Source organism: Carassius auratus, chromosome 3, assembly GCF_003368295.1.
Source record: "Carassius auratus strain Wakin chromosome 3, ASM336829v1, whole genome shotgun sequence".
Taxonomy (NCBI): domain Eukaryota; kingdom Metazoa; phylum Chordata; class Actinopteri; order Cypriniformes; family Cyprinidae; genus Carassius; species Carassius auratus.
This window is the reverse complement of record NC_039245.1, coordinates 19708357-19736344: the sequence shown is the minus strand read 5'-3', so window position 1 is coordinate 19736344 and position 27988 is coordinate 19708357. Positions and strand designations below refer to the sequence as shown.

At 36.4% G+C, this 27988-nt stretch overlaps 1 protein-coding gene across 1 annotated transcript; it reads right to left on the bottom strand.

Annotated features, from left to right (window-relative positions):
- Positions 1-1363: 1363 nt before the first annotated feature.
- Positions 1364-17345, bottom strand: mslna (mesothelin a). The gene is made up of 55 exons (XM_026212509.1): positions 17257-17345; positions 17011-17068; positions 16895-16920; positions 16617-16638; positions 16481-16515; positions 16234-16359; positions 15932-16134; positions 15740-15834; positions 15513-15628; positions 15235-15408; positions 15028-15102; positions 14532-14734; positions 14215-14284; positions 13819-13953; positions 13525-13727; positions 12029-12132; positions 11755-11873; positions 11473-11649; positions 11236-11267; positions 11046-11143; positions 10930-10952; positions 10806-10827; positions 10696-10723; positions 10527-10608; positions 10275-10415; positions 9979-10190; positions 9764-9894; positions 9412-9530; positions 9176-9331; positions 8878-9086; positions 8700-8785; positions 8394-8524; positions 8187-8312; positions 7906-8096; positions 7721-7812; positions 7354-7484; positions 7097-7221; positions 6896-7013; positions 6608-6820; positions 6290-6460; positions 6050-6202; positions 5669-5718; positions 5436-5568; positions 5257-5339; positions 5036-5165; positions 4525-4715; positions 4279-4369; positions 3889-4009; positions 3512-3711; positions 3268-3423; positions 3042-3175; positions 2531-2676; positions 2276-2370; positions 1948-2182; positions 1364-1809 (listed from the first exon to the last, which is right to left on the bottom strand). Exons 2-55 carry the CDS (start codon positions 17045-17047, stop codon positions 1724-1726), a joined length of 6561 nt encoding a protein of 2186 aa, XP_026068294.1. The 5' UTR covers positions 17048-17068; positions 17257-17345; the 3' UTR covers positions 1364-1723.
- Positions 17346-27988: the final 10643 nt, after the last annotated feature.

Genomic DNA, 27988 nt, shown 5'->3' with positions numbered 1-27988 from the left:
TCAAATAACAACTTGTTACAACCAAGGTGTGTAGAATAACATCTCTGAATGCACAACACGTCAAACCCTGAAGCAGGTGGGCTACAGTAGCAGAAGTCTTGGTTTCTGCTGTGATGGTAGGTTCAGAATTTGGTGTAAAGAACATGAAAGCATGCATCCATCATGCCTTGTCTCAATGGTTCAGGCTGGTGGTGGTGGTGTAATGGTTTTGGGGGATGTATTTTTGTCACACTTTGGGCCCCTTAGTACCAATTGAGCATTGTTTAAACCCCACAGCCTACCGGAGTATTGTTGCTAACCATGTCCATCCCTTTATGACTACAGTGTATCCATCTTCTGATGGCTATTTCCAGCAGGATAATGCACCATGTCACAAAGCTCAAATTATCTCAGACTGCTTTCTTGAACATGACAATGAGTTTACTTTACACTTGCCTCCACAGTCACCAGCTTTCAATCCAATAGAGCAGCTTTGGGATGTGGTGGGATGGTAGATTCACATCATGGATGTGCAGCTGAAAAATCTGCAGCAACTGCTTGATGCTATCATGTCAATATGAACCAAAATCTCTGAGGAATGTTTCCAACACCTTGTTGAATCTATGCCACGGAGAATTAAGGCAGTTCTGAAGGCAAAAGGTGGTCCGACCCTGTACTAGCAAGGTTACCCAATAAAGTGGCCAATGAGAGAGTGTGTGTGTGTGTGTGTGTATATGTTTGTGTAATTTATGTGTTTAGCGATATTTGAGCATTCCGTTTACAGTAGTACAAAAAATGAGAGCACTAATAATTAGGAATTTCAGCAACAAAAAGGGGGGGGGGGCTTGAAGGAAGAAGGCATTATTCATAATGAAAAAAAGAAAATTACACCTTAAAGTAGAGTTTGTATGTAGACTGTACAAATTTTACATGTCCTCAATATTTTTATAAACAAAATTGAAACAGTAATCAAATAATATTTTATCTTTTTTAAGAACACTAAGAAATAGGTTTACAGTTCAAAAATGTACATTTATATAATCTACATAGAAAAAAACTATAAATTACAAAGCAATCTCTCGGATCTGCTTCAAAACATCCAAAAATAACAGTTTGGGGATTTCCAGAAAAACCTTAATTATATTTGAGCTAAACAATCTCTCCAAAGCTTCAGTCGTATAACTCCGTGTCCAAAAGAAGTGTCAAAACAAAAGGAGCATATAGTGTCAACATCAGATTTTATAAACCACTGTAAAGACCCGCAAAGAAAGAATCAAATCGAATAGTAGTTTTGTTCTTCATAGAGTACCTTTTATTAAATTCTGTATGACTACATTTTACATTATTAGTTATGATCACAAATAAACAGGTACCAGTCATAGAACAAAATACATTTTTATGCCATATTCAAGAACAGCACAAGGAATTCATATAATGATTCTAAATGTCTGAAACAATTAAAGATAGCAGTTTTATAGTTGGAGACAGTTATACAAGTATTTAGACAAAAAAAAAAAGTGCTACATATCCTCTGTTCTGATTAGTAGTGGAACATTCCTTTTTGACAATTTGTCATGTACACTTAAGAAAAAATCTGAATCGATGAACAATAGGATGACAAAGAAAATGTGTGATTATGAAAAAAGATTAAGTGGACTAATATGCTGTATTCCTTCATCTACAGAGTCTCACAGATGTATCATCTTGGTAAGATTACAGTGTGGCTAATTCGGGTTCAGTGCTGCTATATGTAATCTCCACCTTGATGATGGTAAGTTATATAAAGTATTAAAATGCTGAAGAAAACTGTCCATCCACCGGGTCCAATTCCTAGAAAAATAAACATGACAATGACAAAGAGGTAATTAATGATGTCTGATAGACTTCAGCATTTACAAACTGAATCAGATATTCTCAAAGAGACTACTTTTTTCAGCACATATCTTTACAGTGTGCATGAAACCTCACCTGGAGAGCTTGCAGTGTTTTTGACAGTGGTAGCCTTCGTTGTTACAGTGGTAGACGGGGCAGCAGTTGTTGTGTCTGCTGTTAATTTTCCTCCAGACAGATTGAGATTGAGTTTATCCAGCTCTGACTGTAACTGCAGCGAGATCCAGCTTCGCACGACTGTTTGGTTTTCAAATGTTTTTAGATCCTGCAAATTGTTACCAAGAAGACCCACTACTTCTGATATGCTGAGGCTCTGTAATACATAAGGAGTGGATGCTGTGTTATCAAAACAAATGTGAACATTAAACGGGGTATCGATGAACATAATTTTTTTTTTTTTGCTCACCGCGATCACGCTTGCATCCAGACTTATGAAAGTGGTCAGGCTCATGCTGACATTGTATGATGACAGATTCCTAATGTAGCCTAGATCTGCACCTCCTACAAAAAAAAAAGAAAAAAGAAAAGCAAATACTGAATGGAAACTAACGGTTTCGCAATCCGTGAGCAAATTAAGCTGGTATTTTAAAATTCTGAATCGTTATGTGCATTTGTATGTGCATTCAATGGGCTTGAAGTGACATTTGAAGGGCGTTCTGACCGAGATAGGCGTCAATGAGCTGGAAGGCTGACAGGATGGTGCGATTATCGGTTGTGGAGGACATGGGAAATGCTTTGTTAGCGATGGTGAAGAGTGCCTTCTTGTTCTCAGATGAACATGTTGACACATCCAAGGCACTGCTCTCCCTGTTATTGAGGATAATAAAAATAAATCTGATGATTAAGCATTTAAATGACATGCAAATATGTACTGTACTATCAGAAAATATATAAATGCTACTTTTTAAAAGGTTGGGGTCAGTGAAATGTTTTTCTATTCAGCAAGGTGGCATTAAACTGAACAAAGTAACAGTATTTCTATTTGGAAAAAAAATGCTGTTCTTTTGAGCTTTCGATTCATCAAAATATCATGGCTCGCAAAATATTAAGCAACACAACTGTTTTCAACATGAATAATAATAAATGTTTCTCAAGCAGCAAATTAGCCTATTTGAATGGTCTCTAAAGGTTCATGTGACACTGAAGACTTGTGTAATGGAACTTTTCTTTACCTCAAACTATCAGGTGATATTGTTGACAATGTGCTGACATTCAGAGAGCAGAGATTTGGTCCTTTCACTAGATTCAGCTCAGTGGCGGTCAAAGTGTTGTTGGCGCTTAGGTATTTGGTAATGATTAGTTTGCTCTGAAAGATTTTAACACATTAACACAAAACCAAATATTTTGCATATGTAAAATAAGAAAGATTCATCTGAAAATTCATGTCAAAATCTGCACCTGTGCAGCGGACCATTCGCCATCATTAGCATTCATGAGCGCTGCCAGTGTGTCGGGTTTAGTGATGTTCCATTTACTTATTTCATCCTCCGTCGCATTCCTGGACACGGACTTCAGTACCTGGACCTTATCTTCTGAAAGGCCGTTTGGCAGTATCTGATGGACAATAGCAACACCTCTACATTAAAAAACTGTCCTGGATGTCCTGATAGATTTGATCAGATTTTAATACGTGTCATACTACCTCTTTGAGTTTGTCCAAAATGATTCTCTGAAAGTCGCTGTTGTCAATTTTATCACACAGGCTAGCGAGGTTCTCCAGCACCACGGTTGAACTCAGACAGTTACCGAACTGTGTCGCATCATATCCAAAGGGGAAGGCATCATCGCTGATGGTAACACTAGTGATGTTGCCCTTAGTACATTCACTCGCTTGGAACCCAGCTTGGAACACAAGTGAATTACATGATTTAGGAAATTTTGTGGTTAAAAGTTACTGTCCACCTTATTTTGTCCACCTTATTCAGTATAACATCATGAATGAGAGTGTGATGTTGCTTAAGTGTAGAGATTTGAGAATTATTTGAGAATGAGAAAAAAACGGAGGTTAAGATGGCATACCCCTCTTGGCTCTGGTTGGAATTATAATGATTGCTTTAAACAGCTTTTTCAGTTGTGGCTTTGGTGTGTTTTGTTCACGCAGCAATTTAAGGAAGGTTTTGAAGAACTTGGCTAAATCACTCTGTTTAAAACAAGAAAGCCATTAAAAAAATAACACGAGGTTAGTTAAAGACATTATTACACTCAGAAACATTTGGTGTAGGATTATAAACAATTTCCACTCATAACTTGCTAGTAGATTTCACAAATGATTACAAAGAAATGCAAATAGCACATTGAATCAAACATGAACATTTAAAGTAGAGAGACTGGCATAGTATTTTCTTGTAAAAAAACAAACCTATTTTTACAGTGTAGCTCAAATGTGTGTAATGTTCACACGTAAAGTACCTCTTTGAATGATCCCCAAAAGCTTTGTGAGAAGTACAAAGGCAGTATTCCCAGATCATCAAGTGTTTTCTGATTCCAGTTGCTTGTTGCTCTAAATAATAGAGACATGTTCTTCCATTACCACACAACCATGACCAGTGCACTTTTAACTAATGCACAGAATCAGGACCGAAAATAACATTCTCTGGAATAATCATAAGCTTACTCAATTTTATTTTACATTTTTTAATCAAGCAATCAACTTGCCCATATTTTGACGTTCCCTTCATGAGAAGATCTTGCATGGCTGATATTTGCGAATCTGAGAGGTCTTTGCAGTTCTTCAAGTTCTCAAGGATTTCTGGGTCTGAGTTTCTGATGACATCACCGCTCACAGCACATGCCAAGTTGCCCAGCACCGCCAGATCCTGTTTACTGATGCTTGTTCTATTAATGCCCTGAATTGAAAAATAAGAAAATGTACAGTTTTTAATAAAATACTATAATAGCTAAAAGCTATAACACCAAGCTGGCGATCAGCCAAAAACAGAAGTTATGAAACCAAGCAATTAACAAAGTCGCGAGACTTTGTTACTGATTTGTAATGGAGAGTTATTTCTTCTCACGCAGACTCAGAACATAAGTGCTAGTTTGTGGTTTATTCTAGTCTTTTGCTGTGTGTCCAAATACAACTTTGTGGCCTTTTGTCATCAGCAGTTTCTTTGATATTAGTTTGGTATGTTTGGGCCCTAAATGATTTATATTGGGCGATACTTACCAAGCAATCTATAGCATTATTCAACAAAATGTCCCTTCTTCCTCTCAATGTGCCTGAAAAGACTGAGAGATCTGCTGCTCCGACTTGAGTAAAGTATGCCTTGCAGAGGGTTTTGTTGATTGTTTCATAACTGAAGAGGACAACAGACAAAGTATTTTACACATTTGGCAAACAATACAAATTTTTTTAAGGAATAGATCAAATTTCTAAGCATGGCTTACTTGAAGTACAGCAACATATCTGAATGATAGTTTTCAAAATCGAAAGGTGATTCCTTTCTAATAATGTTGTACATGCAAGTCAGCTAGGAAACAATTAGAAACAAAGCATATTTATTGTTCATGTTCTGACTTAAACTCAACTGATCACATTTCTGAAAAGCGTTTTTGTCAGCTCTCACCTGAGTCTCACTCAGGATCACTTTAGATCTGTTCGGTCTCCTTCGACAGGCTTTGATCAGGCCTTTGACTTTGATTTGGGTGTATGTCTGCACTCGTGTGCAAGTAAATCCTTGCAAAACTTCCACAGACAGGCTGCAGACAAAAACAAAATCACAAATGTAAAAATGTTTCTTTCAGTGCATATTCATAAGGTATTTTTATACATAACAGTTAAAAAAGCCAAAATACGTACTCATCAGGCTGGGCAAAAACATTTACCACTGAATCGAAGAAAAGAACCGCCTATAAAGAATTTTAGATAAAAAAAAAAAAAAAAGATATTAGCAGAAGAATTATCTACGCTGAAAAACTGTAACAAATTTAAATAAATAAAGGTTCTACATTGACATTGAGGACTCTATGAGAAATATTTAACATCCATGGAATGTTTGCATTCCACAAAAGGTTCTTTACAGTGAAAAAAAGGTTCTTAAGGTTATTAAAATGTTTATTTAAGAACTGTTCAATGAAAGGTTTATTGGAGAACCAAAAATGGATCTTCTACTGTGTCATCACTGCGAACCCCCCTTTTAAAACCGTTATTTTGTTTTAGAGTTGTAGTTTGTTGTAGTACCTGTTCAGGTTTCCACTTTTTTTTGTTAAACTCCATCAGAACTGCTGTGTCTAAATTGGTGTTAATCTGCAGGAACTTTCTTGGAATTTGAACGGCCAAGTCACTGGGAATGTTTGTCATTAAAGCAGATACTGTTGATTCCACTTTGATTAACTAGAGATAAAAAAAGACATTTAAATGCCCAACATATATCATTGCACTTGAAATATCACTTAATATGCTTAAATGATCCTTACTTACCTGTCTCACAAAGGTCGTTTGAACAATCTCTGGGGCAGCCAGTATGTTTTTCACAAATTCTGTGTTTCTGGTTGTTTCAAGAATTTGTGCCGGACTAATGGTTGTCAGGACTGTTGAAGGAATCCCTCCAATCAATGATCCAAGACTTATCAAACTGCTGCCAGTGTTTAACTGTCAGAAAGTCAACAAAGTCATTCCTTTTATGGGATTTTAAGGTCTACTGGAGATGATATTTTGACAAACAATATACTTAAATGTATCTTTAAAATATCAAGAATTTTTAAGTGAAATTTCTTCCACTCGCGACTTAAATTTTACCTTGAAATCTCCACTGAGAAGCACTTGTACGATTGCCTGGGCTTGTCCGAAGGACCATCCAGCTGTACTGCCCAGCGTTGAAAGACTACTGATGAGAACCGATGGAGGTGCTAAATTTATTTGTGTAGTTGTTAGGCCAACAATTTGGCTTCCCAAATTGATAATAGCGCTAACATCAATGGTCTTGATGTTTTTTGCAAGGGTAGCAGATATCTGAGGATGAGTATAAGGAATATCAGTCAGTAACATCACGCTTACACATAGAAATTACTCAACTGGAATACTTACCGCAGGATCCACACCGGAGCAAGATGTCTTGAAGTTTCCAAGAATGACATTAGTTTGATTTTCATTTAGTTTAGAGAATGTCGATACTGGTGCATCACACTGCAAAAACGAAGGCAAGCTAGTGGAGCACAGAGAACATGGTAAACAAGCTGAACTCAGAAAACGCACTGAGATTTTGATTTGGTTTCTGTTCAGACTTACTCAAATAGATTAAAGTCACTGTTTTGTAGAAAGATGAGCTCTGTGTAGCGGCTGAGGACTTTCTTCGGAAGTGCCTTTTGATTGAACAGCTTTATGTTATCAGGGTTCACAGCGAAGAGTTGCATCTGCAAAAACAAAATCAGACAGAGTGTGAACAACATGCATTAGCTTGCTTTCACCAATATAATGTCACACAAAACACGGCATGCTAATGTAAGTACCGACGATCTAAATGAACAAATGGATCCAGTTCATACCGTTGTCTGAGGGCCGAAAGAGTAGAGATCGTCCAGAGTCAATGAAGTTATGAATACACCAATGTTGTTGACAAACCACGCAGTTGAATTCAATCTTGCGTCAGAGGAGTTGTAGCATTTTGCTTGAGAGTCTAAAATTGAATAAAATCATTAAGAGTATTTAATACATACACTGCTTAACAAGAGTATCCATTTCTTAAAAACAAATTGTACCACAAGCCTTAAAACAGTAGTTTATATATACATACTAGATGCTGCACTAGAATACTGTATATATATATAAAAACAATTACTTGAATTCAAGTCATTTATTGCATTCTCAGGCTAAGAACAAGTATCCTTTCGAAGAAAAAGAAGACTAATTCACCTGTTTTCAGATATGTCTTGATGGTGCCATACACATCGTCAGTGGTAATCTGAGAACCATTAAAGCTGAAATCTTTGCCTAAGACATTGACCCTGGATGAAAAGAGAATGCATTTGAAAAGTTACAGAAGACTTCGCATTCATACCTCTGAGCCAACAAATTTCAGCACATCCGTTCACACTCACATTTTCTTGTATGATTGGCAAGATGCGCTCAGTGTGTCTTTTGACCCTATTAGATCTTTGTTCAGGAACTTCAAGTAGAGCTTGAGTCTACGGTTAAACCACAGATCAACCTCGGTCTCATTGTCACTAGTCAACGCCAGGCGCCAGACGCAGGGAAGGATGGCACTTTTCACATTATCTGGAACATCTTCCTGTAAAAAGACAGAAATAAAGGCATTACAAAAAATGGCGAATTTAAATATTATTCTACATAAATGTGCTTCGAAACTTTTAAGACTCACCGTATCCAAGAACTCGGGGGTTTTGGTAAAGTTGTTGAAGATCACGCAGATTTGTGAATTGTTTTTCACCACTTCCGGCTGTCTCAAGTAGCTTCCCAGCTCAAAAGGAGCAATAGAGTTTACAAGCTGAAATAGATGAGTCAAGCATCAGTTTCTATCTACACTGAGCACTGAGCATCAGATCTGAAGAGCTGATACGCAGCGTACCTCAGATATCCGTGGTGGTGGTATCAGAGAGAGGAAGGTGGTCAGATCTGGAAGCGGCCCAAAGCCGTACAGGCTTTCATTTAAGAACTTGATGAAGCTGTTGTTTCTGTAGCACCTCAGAGGCTGTGGTCCTACAAGAGCAAAAAAGATCGTTCAATAGCAAATGTTGTGTCTTAGTTGATGTTATTGAATAAAGCAAGATATTTATCAAATTATTTATTTATTTCATTTTAGGATCTGACTGTTTTCTGGCGGGGCGGTGTTTTTTTTAAAATGTCTTAACATGAAGGTAACATGAAGAATTACCCATGAAGGATTGAAGAATGCTATTGTAGATTGCATTTTTGGTGTTTGTGGGTAATGTAGGTCGAACAGCATCTAAGAGCCCCAGGCTGTAAATTAAAATGACACAATATATAATGTCTAAATTAGCATAATACACTGCAAATGTAAATGCATTGCCTTTAAAGTCCATTGTTCTTACGCGGTTTGAGTGACATTGCAGTCTGTTTTGTTGAGGAAGTTGAAAAATGGAGACACAAAGCTCTCTGAAAGGTTGTCTACCAGAGGTCTTATTCTCTTCTGGAGCCAAATGACAGCTTCCTGATTTGGGATGCTCAGATTAGACAGGAGGGCTCTGTCAAATATCTGTTTAATCAGTGCTGATTTTACATCTTGTCTGAGCGAGATGTTCTGGAAAGGAGAAAATGATATCATTGGAGCATAAGCGCCGTTTTGGACATTTTAGATAAAGTTAATTAGCATGAATGTTTGGTGCGCACCTGCACTTTCTGGGAGAAGAGGTCAAAGAAAGCAGGAAGCTGGCAATCCTTGACATACTGCAGGACATTGATGATGCTTTGAGAATCATTTAGCACAGGAGGATTCACAGAAAGCTCAGACAGTTGTCTGAGACCCAACTGAGGTAGAACTTCCACCTAAATTGACAAACAAAATGACTGTCACAATGTTTTTTACCATGAGGAATCCTGCATAAATTGCATAATTTTGTACTCACTGCACTGAAGTTTCTGTTCAGTGCCAAAAGGTCATTTAGAGGAGCTGACTGAATGAATGGCCCAAAGTTTCTGTTGACCCACTGCGTACTGTTGGCTGTATCTTTAAGGCACCCGGGATCTGGAAGAGCAACAAGAACATTTACATTGCGATTCATGATGGTAGATCAATGTGAACCTTTCAGGTGTTTTTCCTCATCCATATAATAGAAGATAAAGTAAGCAGTATTTGGCACTTAATCTTTAAATGGGCAAAGACACAATATTTCAGCAGATAATTTCATACTGTAAGCATTTTCATACTTTTAAGTTCAATTTAAAGCAATGAAGAGATTAAAAATATTTTAAACCAACCATCAATGTCTTTGCGAGAGAGGAAGGCGTTCATGAAGTTTGTGTAGATCAGATCCTGTCTTGTAGGGGGTTGCAGTGGATTGCAAATGTCTTGTCCATCTCGTGGAGATGCATTGAAAATATTTGTAGCGCTGAAAGATGACAAACACCGTATTTATTTTAGTGCCTGCAAAATGACATTGTCACTTCATATCATGTAACTAAGACCAACTTACATAGTGCGGTAGGTTTCACAGTTGAGGTTCTTGGTGCTGAGGCAGGACAGGAGACTTTGAGACAGTGAAGGTAAGAAGGGATTTAGACGCCCCTGGAACCATGACTGAATGAAGGCAGGATCTCTCAGTCTCTGGGGACTAAAGCGATTGATCCGGATTTCAGCGATCACATCCAGCACATCGGCCAAAGACACATTGCTGACGCCGGGAGTCTGGAATTAAACACACGTTACACTATATAATCACATAACAAATAAAATAAAATAAAATAATATAAAATAAAATAATCTTCATACGTTGTTGGAAAACTTCAGCAGTGCATCATCAAGGTTTGTGCCTATTTTGGTGAAGAAAAGCTTCCAGGTGTCTTTTGTCACATTGCTGGACAGTTTGCAAGCCAACAGGTCAGCCACTTGTTGAGAGTTTAACTGCGACAGCTGATGGCACAAAAGAGCTTTTATCAAAACATTAACAATGACACATATAAAGAAATATACAAATGAGGCATTGAATCAAGAGCAAAGCGTTCTTCTTCTGTGTAACATTACCTCTGGTTGACAGGCGAACTGCAACACAGTGAAGTTACAAAGTCCTGTTGCAGTTGGAGTCAAGAATGGAGCCAAAGCAGAGCTGTAAACCAGAAGAACATGAAGCATTTACAACAGACCATCATGAGCTCAGTGTTTAACTCATTTGACGGCAGACAGAACAGCTCACCTGTTGACACTTGCACAGAGAGAAGTCTCTGAAAAAGACATAACGAAGACTTTGAGTTTATGCAGAATCGCTGACATCTCAAATCAAGTCAGACATGATCCGTCACTTACCGTTTACAGGAGGTGATGTGCACTGCAGGAGTAACAACAAATGTTTTATAACAATTGCTTTTTGTAGACAGTGAGATGCAGAATATTGAACATTAACTTAATCTTTTTATTGATCATTACTTACATTGCTTGCATTGTTGATGCACACTAGAGGGAATTTAAATACAATTCACACTTTAGTTCCGCATTGAATTATTTTGATGTGAGCATGTGTTCAAGAGCAAAGTGGTATTGTCTCACCATCAGGAGGAATCATCATCACTGAGTCTCTGATCGTCAGCAGGGCTTCAGACTGGTTAGGAGGGACTGATGATAATGTCTGATCAATCCTGTTAAAGCTGATTCAGAGAAACAAATACACAACCGATGTGATCTTATTCTACACTAACACATCCAGGTCACTTCTGTTTCTTAAAAAAAAGGGACTTACATGGCATTGTAGTTTTCACATGTGAAGTTTGCCTGCAGGACAGAAGAGAGAGATCGTGAAATTGTTGCACTGGATCAAGACTGATAATAAAGTTGATAAATAAACAACAACAATCATTTTAGAATTTCATTTCAAATATTTTAAACAATATACTTTTAAAAAACACAACAATAATAATAATGTTGTTGTTGCTAAATGCATTTCTACACAGGTTATGTGTAATGTTGTATTGAACACCTTTCTGGCCTGTGTCCGGAGAGAGGGGAGGAAGTTGTTTAGTCTGTCTCTGTTGACGGCTCTAAGAAGGAAGTCAAAGACTCCTGTGAGGATGTTTGTTCTGTTTTCTGGACTAGCGGGAGTATTGAACACCAGTTCCACCAGCTGCTCCATTGTGAGAACAGGAAGAGCATCCAGCTGCAAATGACATGAGACTTGACTGACATGCATTCACAAAGCTTTTGCATAACGTGTCGTCAGCGTGTCTTTAATATTCAGCGATAGTAACAATTTCTGACTTACAGCTGAAAAATTGCGGCTGAAAGTGGAAAACTCTTGAATCCGAACCAACGGAGAGAAACTGCCAAAGTTTTGCAGGATGAAGTCCACACTGTTGTTAAATGGCAATGTGCAGTCGACACCTGAAATAAAATCATGAAACCCTTTATTCATTACCTATTATCAGTGGAGGTTATTAAAACCGAATCCTGTAAAGTATTATATGTCAAAAAAAGAAAAAAAGAAAAAAAAAACATTTTGTATAAGTCTGTTAAACCAAATGATCAGTAACAACTACCTGTGTTTGGACGTTTCGACAGGAATGGAAAAATGAAGTCTCTGAGGACATTCATCTGTGTTGCACTATCCATCAGTCCAGAATTATTATTTAGCTCTGCAAAGCTGTAGCAATAAAACCGTTGGAGATGTAAGAGGATAATGATTACAAAAATATTTGCAACTGTATGTCATTTCTGATTATGATGACACATTGACTTCTTATAGTGCGCGTATATGACTGCGCTATATTTGCGACAGTCAAATCCACTCACTTGACAAAACATGATAGGTAAATATTGATAGCCTGAATGCACTGTAAGTCGCTTTGGATAAAAGCATCTGCTAAATGCATAAACTTAAACTTAATTTAAACTTAACTTGACTATAGGGGGCTCCAAAATTGCAAGATACACAAAACTACAAACATTAACTTTAAAGGAATAGTTCACCCAAATGTAACATTTTTTGAGAGTTCACTCACCCATCCAAGATGTAGATGGGTTTCTTTATTTAACAGAAAAATATTTGGAGAATTTTAGCATTACATCATTTGCTCACCAATGAATCCTCTGCTGTGCATGGGTTCATTACCGAAAGCAATACTATGGATACAGGATCTTAATTTAGCTATAAGCATCATTTGTTAATTAAACATTGACAGCACCCATTCACTGCAGAGGATCCATTGGTGAGCAAGTGAAGCAATGCTCCAAATCTTTTCTGTGGAAGAAACAAACACCCCTTCATCTTGAGTTGAGAGGTCTAAATATTTCTTCAAATGACGAACTTAAAAATAGTGTGTAATGACCTATACAGCAATGTTCTAGATATATTTAGTAAAGAGCCATACAGGCATCTAGTGGGTAAACCATGGCATTACAAATAATAATAATAATAATAAAAAAAATATCTCACTAAATTAAATTGACATTTTTTCCACTGGTTTGTTTGAAGAGCTCCGTGAACCACGTGACCGGGCGCCGACGCCGACGAGATTAAAGCTCTTCGGAACCATAGACTGTAAAAAAACTCTATCTTTCAATGGCCCTGGCTTTAACTCAAGCGCTACATTTGACGATTTACGAGACAATAAGTGCGACAAAACTGTATTTATTTAGTACTAAAACTTACAAAATTCGAAAGCTGAGTTGGCAATTTGGCGTGAGATTTACATGGGCAGAGTGAGAGCGTGGGACAGTCTGCAAGCGTGTGTCTCGCGCCAAATGCGTGAGAGATGGCAACCCTGATCTTGGAAGCGTGGACAGTGAGTAGATTTCAGCAAGTTTTAATTTCTGCATGAACTATTCCGTTAATAATTATAATTTCCATTTTAATTATTATTATTATTAATAATAATATTATTGCTTTAATGTTTTTATTTGGTCGCACACAACCAGGAAGTAACCTCTGTCTCAACCAGGAGTGTTAACTTATCAGGTGTAAACCAACAGGTTTGTGATAATCAGATAATGAAAGGCTATCAGATATCAGCTGAAGGGAACGTGATGAACATACAGTGCCCTGTAGGCCTGGCAGCTGAAGCTACGTGTGTTGAAGCAAGACAGGAATTCACGCGGAATTTGAGGTAGCAGGGGCTTCATCTTAATTTGGAACCAGAATCTCATGAACTCCACATCATCAAGATTTCCAGATGTGAAGCCATCTGCTGGAAGCTCTGCAAACAAGGCTGTGATGTTGCTTTGAGATGAGTTTGTCACCTGAAAAATGAAAAGAATAGAAAAAAGCCATGTCAAAAAAGGCGGTCGTTTAAATGTAGCACAAATATAGGCTTTCGTTTTTTATTATTACCAATCTGGACTTCAGTGTCTGCAGTGTTCTGGAGAGTTCAGTAGTCAGAAGCTTTAGGTTTCCCTCAGTGAAGCTCAGATTTGATTGAGCGACACAATTAATCGATTTAGCCAGATTCTCTTCAGTCTGTGATGTCTGCACCAGAAGACATTACCATTAGTTAAATAATACGACTGCAGGCAACAGCTTTCTTAGGCAGTAGATCAGCCCAAGACCATCACGTCTAGTACTAGACGTTCCAGTTTTTCCACATTAGAACAAAACCACATTGTACAGTATTTTTATTTTTCACATTCTCTAGATGTGTGACATGCCAGAAGGCTTGTTAGACTTGATCAGGGTGTTGTTAATTGTGTCTGATGTTGAAAGGTTGGGGTTTGTGAAAGACAGACTCACTTGACAGGAATTGTTACTGCTGGTGAATTTACAGTTGTCGACAGGTTCTGGGATTGGAGGTTCTTCAGATCTAAACAAAGTATAAAGAGCACGGTATTAGTTCCAACAAATCAGATATGCTGTTAGGTAAATAAAATACATTTATTAAGGACCACATATCCTCACACCACCAAAACAATGTTCTTCTGCAAGACATATGCAGTTGTTTTTAACTGCTACAGGGCTGAAATTAGCTTTAATTATTATAATTTTGTGTACCGCTTGTTTGTTCTTAGAGCTCTAATTTGGTTTAGAATGCAGGTATAAACTCTACTCACAAAACAATGCTGAATATTGATGTTTTGTCCGGTAATGTCTGGTTAGCTAGCAGATATTTCTTCATCACAGAGAGAACCACAAACTCGAACCACTCAGTGATGTTGCTGATGCTGAAGTAATTTATTGTGATGCTGCTGTCCAAGCTCAAGGTCAAGTTCACCAGTAGCTGTATCGTTGTATTTCTGTTACTGCTGCCACTTGTCTGAAAAATAATTATTATTTTTAGGTTTATGCATATTAGGTCAATTAAAAAGGTTAATTAATGGCATCTTAAAAATGCTGAAAAACAAAGAGAGGCAACAGTATTTTGACTTCTAAACCTGTGGCATGTCTTTGAGTTTTTTTTTTTTGGGAGTCTTTGATATATACAAATAATTTGATTGATTATTTGGCATTTTAAATGATTGGTTTGTAAAAACAAATATGAACAAAACTAAGGAATGAACATTCTTAAATAGGCATATTATAAATCGTTAAGAAAAAAAGAAAACGTACCGTCTGAGAAATGTTCACACATGATCTGATGAATCTTCCCAATGGTTTCAAAGCAGCCAGGAAATCACTGCGATTCTGCACAGAAATGTGAAAAGAATTAGGATCATCTTCCTCATTCATGTTTCATCACTGGCCTGATTTATAAGCACCAGTCCAGCTACATCATCATAATAATCATCATCATCATCAAGTACACTCATATCTAACCTTATTAAGTCCATCTGAACTGGCAATGGACAGGTTAAGTGTTACATTAGTAAATGGCTGCAAGAAAGTCCCGAAGATCTGAGTGATGGCATTCGTATCTAGCTTAGAAGATTTTTCTAGCTGAAAGATCAGCTCAGCTTTCTGCTCTGGGTTGAGCTTATCTACGGCAAGCAACTGCGAAGAAGCACAAAGATTCAGATGAATCATCTCAACAATAATGAGATTTGATTCACACCAAATATGATTTGATTCACACCATAAAACATTAATTCACTCACCCCATCAAACGTTGGGTTCAGATCTGAGAAATCTTGCAGACGTGCGCTAGCTGAGAATGCTTGGAAGTTCAGCTGAAGCCATTCCCCAGGGCTGCTTGTACTGTTCACACAGCCGGCTTCGAAACAAACACTCAACATAAGCAACTCCAGAAGCAAACTCATAGGCAGAACCTTGTCTTTTTTAACTCTTATTAGCCTCTAGAGTCTGAATGCACAAAAACAGTTACCATCAGTTGTATTTCTAGCCAGAAAAGGTTTCACGAAGTTCTGATACACCATCCTTTGTCTTTCAGGACCAATCTTTAAGCTTAGCTCATTCACTCTGTAAAAAAACAAACAAACATGTGATTTAAGTTGATTTTCTTTGACAACAAGTAGCAGCCAAGAAAAACAGCATTATTTATGAGTGGATAACACACAGTGCTTGGAAGCTCTTGCAGGTGAGGTTGCTTTGACTCAGACAGGAGAGCGTGTCTTTGGACAGTGAAGACAGGTATGGATTGAGCTTCACTTGGAACCAGAGCCTCGCGAAATTCGCATCACTCAGTGAACCCACTATTGAGCCATTCGCCCTGACTCCATTGATGTTGTTCACAACAAGACCGACGTCAAGTCTAGATCTCTGTTTGGAAGATTAAAGAGGCACTGAATAGGTGGTTTCCTTTTCAAAATGAATTGTTGTGATAGGTTGGAAATATGTCAATATTCAGATTGACTGTACCAGCAATGTATACAGATCAAAGGCAGCATCAGTAAACGCTTTGAGGTTTTTGAGATTTCCCTGTGATAAGTCTGAAAGTTGTATCCCGGAGCAGGAGAGAGTGTTATTGAGTGTTGACTCCGAGAACTGAAATAGGAATGGGGAAACAAAACAAATAAAAACAGATATTATCAATGTTCCTTCAATAAAAGTGAAACATGATATCGCCCTCATCATGTATAATAGTTTACAGTTTATAAATACTTACTGAAGCGCATGTCGAACCATTGTTGGAAACTGTGCCTGTAAAATAAAGAAATATAAGAAAAATATCAACGAAATTACAAATATGAACAATTAGACTGAAATATTAGGTTCAGTGACAAAAGTATTCAGAAACGCACCATTTTGAAAGTCCACCAGACACTTCGAAGAAACAGAAAACAAATCAAATCCATAAAACATTTCATTGTTAAATGATTCAACATTCATAATCACAATCCAGCAAAGTTTTATTTCTATCGACCCATTAAAACAAGTTTCTGTGCGAGCACGCTTTTAAAATAAAAACATTCATTTCTTTGATTCTGAAGCTAAACTGAAAATCATGACATTTGAAAGGACTGAATACGTTTAACAAGCAGCATCAGCAAACTAATGTTGTGCAGAAAGTGATAAATACCTGGCCGTTAATTAGTGTGAAGATTCCTATGAAAGAGAAAAAGTGTATCTCATCAAACATGAATCTTTAAAAATCTCTCTATTAATGACAATAGTAACAAAAACAGCTTTACTCACCTAAAGTCACTAGCGCGCAAAGCTCTAAGTGTGCCATTTTCACACTGACACCCCTGATCTTAACAAGACACAATTACACAGCATTATTATTTTAGAAAATGCATGAAAAAATAATGATGTATTATTACAAATATGATATATTTATTAAAATAATTATCGAACTATTCTCATTATAACTATTGTAGTTATAATACATATTATTCTAGTGTGTCCTTACAAGCATGCAATGACAGTGCGAGCACTTACCTGTGGCAGGAGTATCTGTGCGCGTCTGTCAGTCAGCTCTGCAGGTGTGCTATTAACTGAGGTATCAAAGGGGTGTGGGCCAACTAAATATTTAACTTTGCGAACGTCAGTAAATCCAAAACAAGACCAACAACTCCTTCTGGGAAGGGGCAAAACAAGTGGCTGGGAATGTAAAGTACTTGAATTTCAACCAAACTGTGTTATCTGATACATCGGCATTTAAAGTTAATACATTCAGCTGTACAGATTATCATTATCACTTTGGATGAAAGTGTCCAAAGATTTTATTTATTACTCGTTACTAATTACTCCTTTCAAACGTGATATTATTACTTTACTTATTACTTTCCGGCAATAGTATTAACACGACTAGTTACTTTTCCTTCAATAAGTTGTAATTGTGTATCTTCCCCATAAAATTCTTGCAAAACGTTACTAACAATATATTTCTGCCTCATCATTTGACCAAAATTTGAGCAAAATCTACATTGGATCACAACTATTAAACACTCATTGGTGAATGATAGTGACTTTTAAGTGTTGTATTGATTGTCATGTGTAGCTTGAAGCTAATCGTAGTGTCGTAAAGTTCATAATCGTAAAGTATTTTATCAAAAGAAATCACATAAATTCATGCAATTAAAAAAAAAAACTACAAAGGTTAAACTACCAATTCCGGCAATACGTAATATTATTTGTGTATTAGTTCTACTAACTAGTTACTGCCCAACACTACTGCAAAATGACTAAATGTAAATATATTCTCATTAATAACCAATATGTTTTAAGTGGAATCCAAATTCTAAGTGGAATCCAAATTCTAAGTGTCAGGTTTGGCTGTTGCCAGTTGCCTTGTAAACGTTTCACTGGTAGACCCCTCTATTTAAAACATTAATTAATCTATTTAAAACCTTTATAATCAAAGGGATAGTTCACCCCAAAAGGAAAATACTGTCATCATTTATTCACCCCCATGCCGTTCCAAAACCTGTATGAGTATCTGCTGAACACAAAAGAAGATATTTTGAACAATGTTGGTAACCAAACAAGTTGCTGGCAGCCACTGATTTCCACAGTATGAGAAAAAAAGAAGTCAACAGGGAGGTTTGGTTACCAACATTGTTCAAAATATCTTCTTTTGTGTTCAGCAGATACTCATACAGGTTTTGGAACGGCATGAGGGTGAATAAATGATGACAGTATTTTCCTTTGGGGGTGAACTATCCCTTTAATATGTGATGTCTTTTGAGGTTGATCAGAGCAATCCCACATGATATGGTAAAACAACTAAACACTGTTTAGTCACATCAATAAGTAGTTTATAATCCATGCGTAATTACATTAAGCGCTACAATTTAGTTTAGTCAGCAGCTTAATTAAGCCTCGATCTCACACAATGGCATCTGGATGTTGTTCAAAGTAAATAAAGCAGGCACCACTTACTGTACAACAACCATTGATGAAACAGACTTAACCTGTTTAAATGGTCTTAGACACAACCCACTTAAACTTATTCAATACTAGAATAGTTTGATGCCTTTAGAAGCCATTGGAGGAGAAATGTTGTAGGTTGTTTTAATTGAAATCTCTGGAACAGGTGTTTCCGAAACATCAGCCTGCACATGATAAACTGAGAACAAAGCTTAACAAAGCACAGACTACACACACACACACATAAAAAACAGCGGTGTTAAACTGAAACATACTGTGACGATATCACTGAAACTATTAGACAAGAAACTGTGTATTCACTCAGTCTGTGATGGAATCTGTGAGGAAGAGAAAATGAATCCTCAAATCTAATCGGTTCATAAGCAGACTTTCTGGATTTTTTACAACCAATACACGTGCACTTGAGCTGAAAGACGTTTTGTCCGACAGTTACAGACAAAATGAAAGATTCTCGATAACATCAAACCACACAGTCATCTTACAAATCTCTGGAATCTCTGTTTCATTGAGTGCAGGTGGACCAGAACAAACAAAAGAACACGTCAGGACACTAAGACACGCATCTAAAACATCTAAATCTCAACATTAACTTAGGATAATATATGACTGCTTCTAATTGACAGACCCACTTTACAGTTAAACTATGGCAACCAATGCATTGTGTATTATGATCATCATATGGAGAATACGCTTTTTACATGCTAATGTATTTCCCTGTACCTGTTTATGAGTCACATAAATATCAGTAAATATCAGTAAAATGAAGTGAATTTCTCCGGGTCTGTGACAACTTCAAGTTCACTTTCATTTGATTAGATAAAAGCATCTGCTAAATTATTAATGTTCATGAAACCCTGTTCAGTTCTTGTGGATGACTCTAATGAGAAAAAAACTACCCATCTGCCATACAACAAGATTCTATGGAAATGCATCATTCTTTAAGTGGAAAAGGGTATTTATTAACGTCAACAACTTTTAGTGTCACATCTTAACAGTATATATTAAAAAGATAATATAACATTAAGTAAATAAAAGGTCACTTCGTGTAATTATACTCTCATGTACACTTTCATGACTGTTTCGTAATACACCTTAGTACATTTAAAAAAGCACACTTTGTTATTATGTTGAAATACATTTTTAAATGATTGTTTTAATAGGCTTTTGTTTTGCTTTGAAGGAACGTAAAGTGCGGTTACACTTCATTTTAAGGTGTATTTGTTATAGTAATAAGTAATATTAATTAACTACATATGGTGAGGGTAAGGGTTAGGATTAGGGTTACTTGCATGTAATTATGCATGATTAATTGTTTTTACAATAGTAAAAAAGGACACATTAAAATCAAGTGTTACATAGTGCATTGCAGCACGAAATGAAGACGGACACAGTTCTGTTCTGTCCAACTCTATTTACTCAGTGCAACTTATAACATCCAAATGAAAGATATAACAACATGTCCAAAAAAATAAAAAAATAAAAATAAAAAATAAAACATAAAATATACTGATGACATAAGCATGTTTGGATACGCGATTCAAGATTTAATTAGCTTCCCTTCATGTTTTTTTTTTTTTGTATTGAATAGTTTGCATCCATTGCATTATTTTTCTTTTATTCAAATGGCCACTGATAAATGAAAATGTTTGTATTGTCTTATTCAATCAGTTATTTCTATTCATGTCCCCTTTACATGTTATGAATGGGTTATTATGGAAACAATGGATTTGTTTCGACCCAAAAATATAGAAAAAACATTAAAACTCTTTTGTGTTTGAAAATATTTTGTATATTCCTGTATATATAAAGTCATTTATTTATGTGATCAAAGCAGAATTTTCAGCATCATTACTCCAGTCTTCAGGCACATGATCATTTAGAAATCAGTGTAATATGCTAATTTGCTACTCAAGACATATTTATTATTATTATTATTTTTATTATTATTATTAACAGCTGTACGGCTTAATATTTTTGTGCAAAATGTGATACTTTTTTTTAAAGATTTGTATATAAACAGTTTAGAAGAATCAGCATTGTTTTTTTAATAGATGTTGTCACTTTTGATCAATTTAATGCATCCTTTTTAAGAATAATAAAAAAAATCTTACTGACCACAAACTTCTGAACAGTATTGTAGATGCAATGACACCAAAACCTTGTTTTTAAAGGCAACTTGATTAAAATTATAATTGTTTCTGGAATTATTAACAGTCCAACATGAAGGCAGCAATTGGAACAATCACTTTAAAACTTTTCTGATATGTAAGGGGCTCTGGACAAAAGCAAAACTATTGTTTAACTTTGTGGTAAATGCTCTTAAAAGCACAGTTTTAGACATGCAATGGAGTAACAGATCTCTTTTAAAAGAAATGATAAAAAAAGGAAAAAATCGTAGTTATTTGTAATCAGTGTTGATCAGTTACTGTCACAAGAAGTTTTCAGGAAGTATACCTTACAATTTATGTTTGAGAGCATTAAAAACACAGATGACCCTCTTTTTCCATCAGCTGTCCTGCCATGTGGGAAGCTGGTGTATCTTGTTGTGCATGTTTAAGATATTTTTCAGGACTGGTGGTGACGCATGGTCACAGTTCATTTGGACGAATCTATACAGATAAATATGTTAACAGACATATGGGACAAACATTCCTCACCATCACACAGCAACGGTGTGTTTCCTCAGTCTGTACCAAAACTGTACTGTAATAAAAAAAAAGGAGGAGGACTGCAGTTAGGATAATGATGACGGTTTATTTTGGAGATGATGCTTATTTGCTTCTGACAAGTACAAATGGTTTCTTTTCAAAGTAAAAAAGAAAGAAAAAGTAAAACAAATAATTAATTGTTTGTAATAAATGTGCCTGCTAAATTATTAAATGTAAGTGTAATGTAACCCATTCATTCTGCTTAAACACTTTATAGAAATATATAGTTCTGATGTTGTGTTGGTAAATGCAGTGTTTCAGCAATAATAAGAATAATTATAATTATAATAAAATACTGTAAATAAATAAATCTGACTTCAGGGTTATTTCAGGGGTATTTCAGGAATATGTTTTAAATGTTAGAAATTAAAAACAAACATGTATATATATATTAATATATAATATTACACATGCTCTTATGGAGTCATTTACATGTAGGATGTGAAGACTAAGGTTTTTTTGCAGTGAAGTTAATACATTGTGTAAAAAAAAAAAGTTATTTATTCGCAAAATAAAACGTGTCATTTGGAAAAGGGTATTATGATTTAGCCAATAGATTGGATTTTAGTGAATTTCATCAACTTCCCATACTGCTCAAAAGTACTCGTGTCGACTAACAAAAATCCATCAAATTACAAATCTCTGTTGTATTCTCTATTGAACTACCTCTTCACTTCTTCTAGCACTTCGCATGATAATAACTCATGATGATAAATTAATCACTTATTGCCATTGTGGTCCATATTTGTAAATCATTTTGGATAAAGAGTCTGCCAACTATTCAGAAAACTTAATTAATCTTTGTCATTTATTTGAAGTTAATATTTTTTTATTATTATTGTTTGAATATAAGCTCTTAAGTTATGACAGTAAAAAATAATTAGGTTTTCTTGTTCTGCTGTTACATACCTGACGGCATATTTTCCATTCTTCAACTCAATGATAGTGATCAAACCCAGTTTCTTTTTTCTTCTTAACCCATACTGTACACCTGTGGTGCATGACAGCAGCAGATTTTTTGAAAAGCATACTTCTTATCAAACCAAGTAGCAAAATGCATATTAAATGTATTGTTTAATTGCAATTGCATATTGCAATTGAAATAATGCATCTGATATGGACCTCTCAATAAATTTGTTAAAATGGGAGCTTTTAAGTTGTTTGAGGATGAAAAAATAGTGAGTACAGAGTGCAGAGAGAGAGGGCTATGAAAAGGTAATGTCACACAGAGGTAAAAGTAATGTATCTTGAAATTATATTTCAAGATGGTATCGACTGAGAATAAAAAGACTATGATATACAGCCATAGAACTTATGAGTTCTCAAAAAACTAATTTTTAGCATGTACATAAAAATTGATAAAAATGCTTACTAAAGCCTTATTTTGCTGAATATATTCATTAAACAGGTGTGTAATGGTTTGATATTCAGAATATTTTGCAATATGCTCATATTTCCATTCCGAGGCAAAGCGCACTATCACTATTAGTTGATACTTAAACACTTTACCCATCAAATAATATTTTGAAGAACATGCAAATGCTCAACCACAAACAGCTTTATATTCTTTCTAAATATGAAATATAATTATAAATAGTATTTATGTAGCGTACTAAACAGTAAAATCACTGGTGTAAAATTTTCAGGGACAGTGTAAAATTAACAGGTTGATATTGTTTTAACACTACTTATTTGTAATACAGTGTCAGTGTGAAATTTAAGTGTATTTTCAAATTTGACCTAAAGTGGCGTAAAAGGCCACGCCTCCACTTAACGCTTGGCCACCAGTCTGTGTCCGCAAATCTCTTTTACTTGAAGCCGAAGAAAAGATCCCCATGGTAAATCAGATTCTCACACAATATAGCTAAATTAAATGGTTATTGTTATTTACAGGGCCATGCACATGAGTAGATGTCATGGACAACTTTGATCCACGTTGTACTAATTTGATACCAGTGGACTAACGTTATCTATCTGTGATTTACCTTAAATGAAGGAGGATATTAATAAATCGTAAATGTATTAATCAAGTTTGTAATTTGTGGTCACGACATTCCAACTCCCTTTCAAGGGAACGAGACACTGCGTCCTCTAGGGGTTGCTATGTGGAATGCCTCATCGTGACCCGTGTCTGAAGCGTACATTTAAAAAACACCAACTATTTGGCCGGTGACAACCCCTGACATCACTACTGGTTCGACTATAGAATAAATACGTGCCGGGAGAACACGTCATTCTCTTCTTTGTTTTCACTGACTGTTCTGTTTGAAGAATGCATTTGCACATAGTAAGAGTTAACATTCTCTATCAATCATGGCAACTACTAGCAAAGCCTTTAGATGTTGTGTGCATCCGTGTCATCATTATCTGAAACCGATGACACACAATCTTTGCGTCGTTTGTTTGGATGAAGATCACACACGCGATGTCCTTGGGGGAGCAATCTGCGTGCATTGCGAATGTTTTTCAAAATGCTCCAGTTTCGTTTGTCTCTCTGGAGGAAAGAGGGGCAGCCATCTGCTTCTCGCGGTTCAGGACCCGTCGCTGCTGAGGCACAGAAGAGAATGAGCTCTTGGGGATCATAGGTGGATCTGGCTGAGGAGTTTAGAGATGTATATATTTTCTGGTGGTCACGTGTGTATTAATCCTCTGTGAGATTACGTTGCAGTGTTCTTCTGAGACCTGTGGGTTTCGTTCTCATCTAGGGTAGGTCCTCTGAAACCCCTCATTGTTGCAAAACTGGATGTCAGGCTGGGTCGCTTTGAGGGGCTTCCTGGTCACCTGGATATCCCTTCTTGGTGACACATCGAGCGGGAAGTATAGGTGGAATTAGTATACCATGTATGGTATATGGAACATTAGTATATCAAAGACTGGTTTATTTGCATTCATATTTTCTTTATTGTATTTCTTTATATATACAGCTAGTTCATTCAGTGCTGCACTCAAAAACCAGGAGGCACTGATATATTGAAGGAGTCCGAACAAATTAAGAGCCTGTCTGAAAAGGAAGCTGGTAAACATTCTTGTGGCTGATATGGTATCGAAGCATGGGTAAGTGACCAATAAAATAATCATCAGTCTAGTTTATATATTGCACTGGTATTTGATAACAGTTGCATTTTATATATAATAAAAAAATGTCATGCTGTGGTGCAGGAGGATCCCACCAGTCAGTATTTGTGTAAGCTATGCTCTTGCAATCATTATTTTATCCACCAATTTGAAAGATAAGTGCTAACCGACTGGTAATGTAAGCATATCAAATGCATGAGTCAATCAATTATACTGAGATGATTTATCTCAGATGGTATCTGCAGACTTGTTTGGCATTGTCTGCACATTTTCTTCTAGACAAATCTGCAGAATCCTGTGGAAGGAATGTAAACCTTGTAATATGTGTAAAGCTTATAATAGACTACTTTTATTGGTAACTGTATATCATTTAATAAGTATCAATGTTTTATAGTTTAAGTAGTGCATTTTGTGTAGTGGGTCATGCAAAGAACTTTTGTAAAAAAAAATATTATTCTGCAAAATTGTGTGCATGCGATATTGCCGGGACATGTTACATTGATGATGACTTATTGATGCCAAATGTTTGTTTGACAGGAACAGTACTATGATCCACGCAGTGGCCAGGGCTACATTGCCTAAAGATTGAAAACTGTTCAGTGGCACTCTGTAAATAACTTGAAGGGGGCATCAAAGATGGTTTACAAAGATGGTCCAAAGACTGAGCAGTTGTCAGGTGATGAATGCACAGAAGCTATATCCATGATGAAGCATTCAACAGACGCACCAGTTATTAAGGATAAAATGAGGACAACATTCAAGTACAGGCAGAATGGTTTAAGGGTTAACTGTATACTCTATTCTACTAGGATGGGACAGTGATGTGGCAGCTATTCTCTTGCTTATGCATCTCTTGCCTCCAAGGAATGAAGACTGGGAAAACCAGTGCAAGTGATGTGGCTGATTAGATTGTAAAGTTCATAAAGGTAAAATAAAGTTTTAATTGTCAGTTACAATTTTTTGAAGCATCCAAAATACATTTTGGTCAAAAATAGCAAAAACTATGACTTTATTCAACATTGTCTTCTATTCCGGGTCTGTTGTGAGCGTTCACTGCAGTGTAATGATATCCGATTTGCGAACGAATCACACGATGTAACCGGTTCTTCTTGAACCAGTTCACCAAATCGAACTGAATCGTTTGAAACTGTTCGGGTCTCCAATACGCATTAATCCACAAATTACTTAAGCCAGGGGTAGGCAAGTTCGGTCCTAGAGAGCCGCAGTCCTGCACAGTTCAGCTAAAACCCTGAAAAAAAAAAAAAAAACTCACCTGCCTGTACCTTAGTAATCCTGAATGAATTCATGAGCTTGTTCAGGTGCGTTTGATTAGGGTTGAAGCTGAACTCTGCGGCTCTCTAGGACCGAACTTGCCTACCCCTGACTTAAGCTGTTAACATTTTTAACATGGCTGACACTCCCTCGGAGTTAAAACGAACCAATATCCTGGAGTAATTCATTTACTCAAACAGTACACTGACTGAACTGCTGTGAAGAGAGAACTGAAGATGAACACCGAGCCGAGCCAGATAATGAACGAAAGATTGAATTGTTCTCGAGTCAAGAACCAGTTGCATCAGTTTTCAGATCACCATTAGTTCATTTCCGTGAATCGGTTCTTTTGGACAGTTAGATTCAATAAACTGGTTGAAGAAAACGGTTCTTTTGTGCTCAATTTAATGATGTCATTGGCGATGATTGCCTTTGATTCAAGCCTTCGGTTTACCCGCGCTCATAACATTAGCACAGAATCAGTTTAGAATAAATTACTAAAAGAACCAGTTCAGTTCAGATTCTCTGTGTGTCAGTTTGCTTCAAGCTTCACGCATGCGCAGTATCGTCAGCTCCTCGGTTCTCGAATCGGACGCGTCTGACAGAAACGATTCTTGACTCGAGAACGAGTCAATCTTCTATTCATTATCTGGCTCGACTCGGTGTTCATCTTCAGTTCTCTCTTCACAGCAGTTCAGTCAGTGGATATTGGTTTGTTTTAACTCAGAGGGAGTGTCAGCCACATTAGAAAAGTTAACAGTTTAAGTCATTTGTGGATTAATGCTTATTGGAGACACGAACCATTTCAAATGATTCAGTTCGATTTGGTGAACTGATTCAAGAAGATCCGGTTACATCGAGGGATTCGTTCGCGAACCGGATATCACTAAACTGAAGTGTTTTGAACTCTCTCTCACAACAGACACGGAAGAGAAGACAATGCTGAATAAAGTCGTAGTTTTTGCAATTTTTGGACAAAAATTTATTTTCGATGCTTCATCAAATTCTAACTGACACTCTGATGTCACATGGACTACTTTGATGATGTTTTTCTTACCTTTCTGGACATGGACAGTATACCGTACACACAGCTTCAATGGAGGGACTGAGAGCTCTCAGACTAAATCTAAAATATCTTAAACTGTGTCCCGAAGATGAATGGACGTCTTACGGGTTTGGAACAACATGAGGGTGAGTCATTAATGACAATTTTCATTTTTCGTTGAACTAACCCTTTAATCTCTTCACATCTTCACTTTAAAATATTCCTACATCTTTTTCTACAATTCAAGGGATAAACATTATACAAATATTATTTGTTTGTTTCTCATATGGTCACACCTCTGAAAAGTTGTTCAAGTAACGGACAATGGTTACTGGAATCTGATACTACTTTTGATTCGGATAGTGAACTTTGTATTATTGGCAGTTATAATAGGGTTACAGACTTATGTTTTGAAGCATTTCATTTCTGATCATCAAACTTTTGAGTCCATGTTTCCTGAAAGGAGATTGATTCTTAGGCACCATCTAATGATCCATTATCCTAGATGCATTAGGAAAGTGGGTCCACTTATTCACATGTGGTGCATGAGGTACAAAGGGAAGCATAACTTTTAAGAAGTCTGTAAAGAACTTTAAAAGCATAACCAAAAAATTGACAGAAATTTTAACACCAGTTGGCTTTTCTTTGATAAAGTTGTTATTTTTAAAGATTTCAGTTTGGTCCTGTTAATGAAGTCTGCTTGCACTCTGGAGGGTAATGAGCTTTTAACTGACTTGGAATGTATCCACTGTCTCCTCTACAACCTGGGTAAAAAAAAACTATGGAACTGAATACAAAGTTGGAATGTTTGTTTGCTCTGCTGTTGAAAATTAAATGCCTGTTTTTCATAAGATTACCAGTATTATGAAAAGATGGGCAAGCTTTTATTTTGCCAGTCATGTAATTACAGTGTGTTTTGATGAGCGGGTGCATGCATTCTGTACTGAGGAGGTGGGTAATATTTTCACTTTCATTTGTGTGGATGATATACTATGGACCTTCTGACAGGCAGCTTTCATATGACAGTGATGAGAGAACTTCCATTGTTCCCTGTTGTGTTTTTGTTTCAGATTGGAATGAACTGCAAATTGTAAAGGTTTTTTTAAATGCAGTGAAATGTGGTGTTTGAATGTGAATGTTAAATGTGGTGTGCCTCAAATGTTCTGCAAATAGGTCCCAC

Coding starts and splice junctions, on each gene's coding strand:
- mslna (XM_026212509.1), bottom strand. CDS start 17,047: ATGGCACACTTAGAGCTTTGCGCGCTAGTGACTTTAG. Junction 12,133..13,524: donor TGCCAGGCCTACAGGGCACT/GTATGTTCATCA, acceptor TTATTGCTACAG/CTTTGCAGAGCTAAATAATA. Junction 3,176..3,267: donor GCGAATGGTCCGCTGCACAG/GTGCAGATTTTG, acceptor AAAATCTTTCAG/AGCAAACTAATCATTACCAA.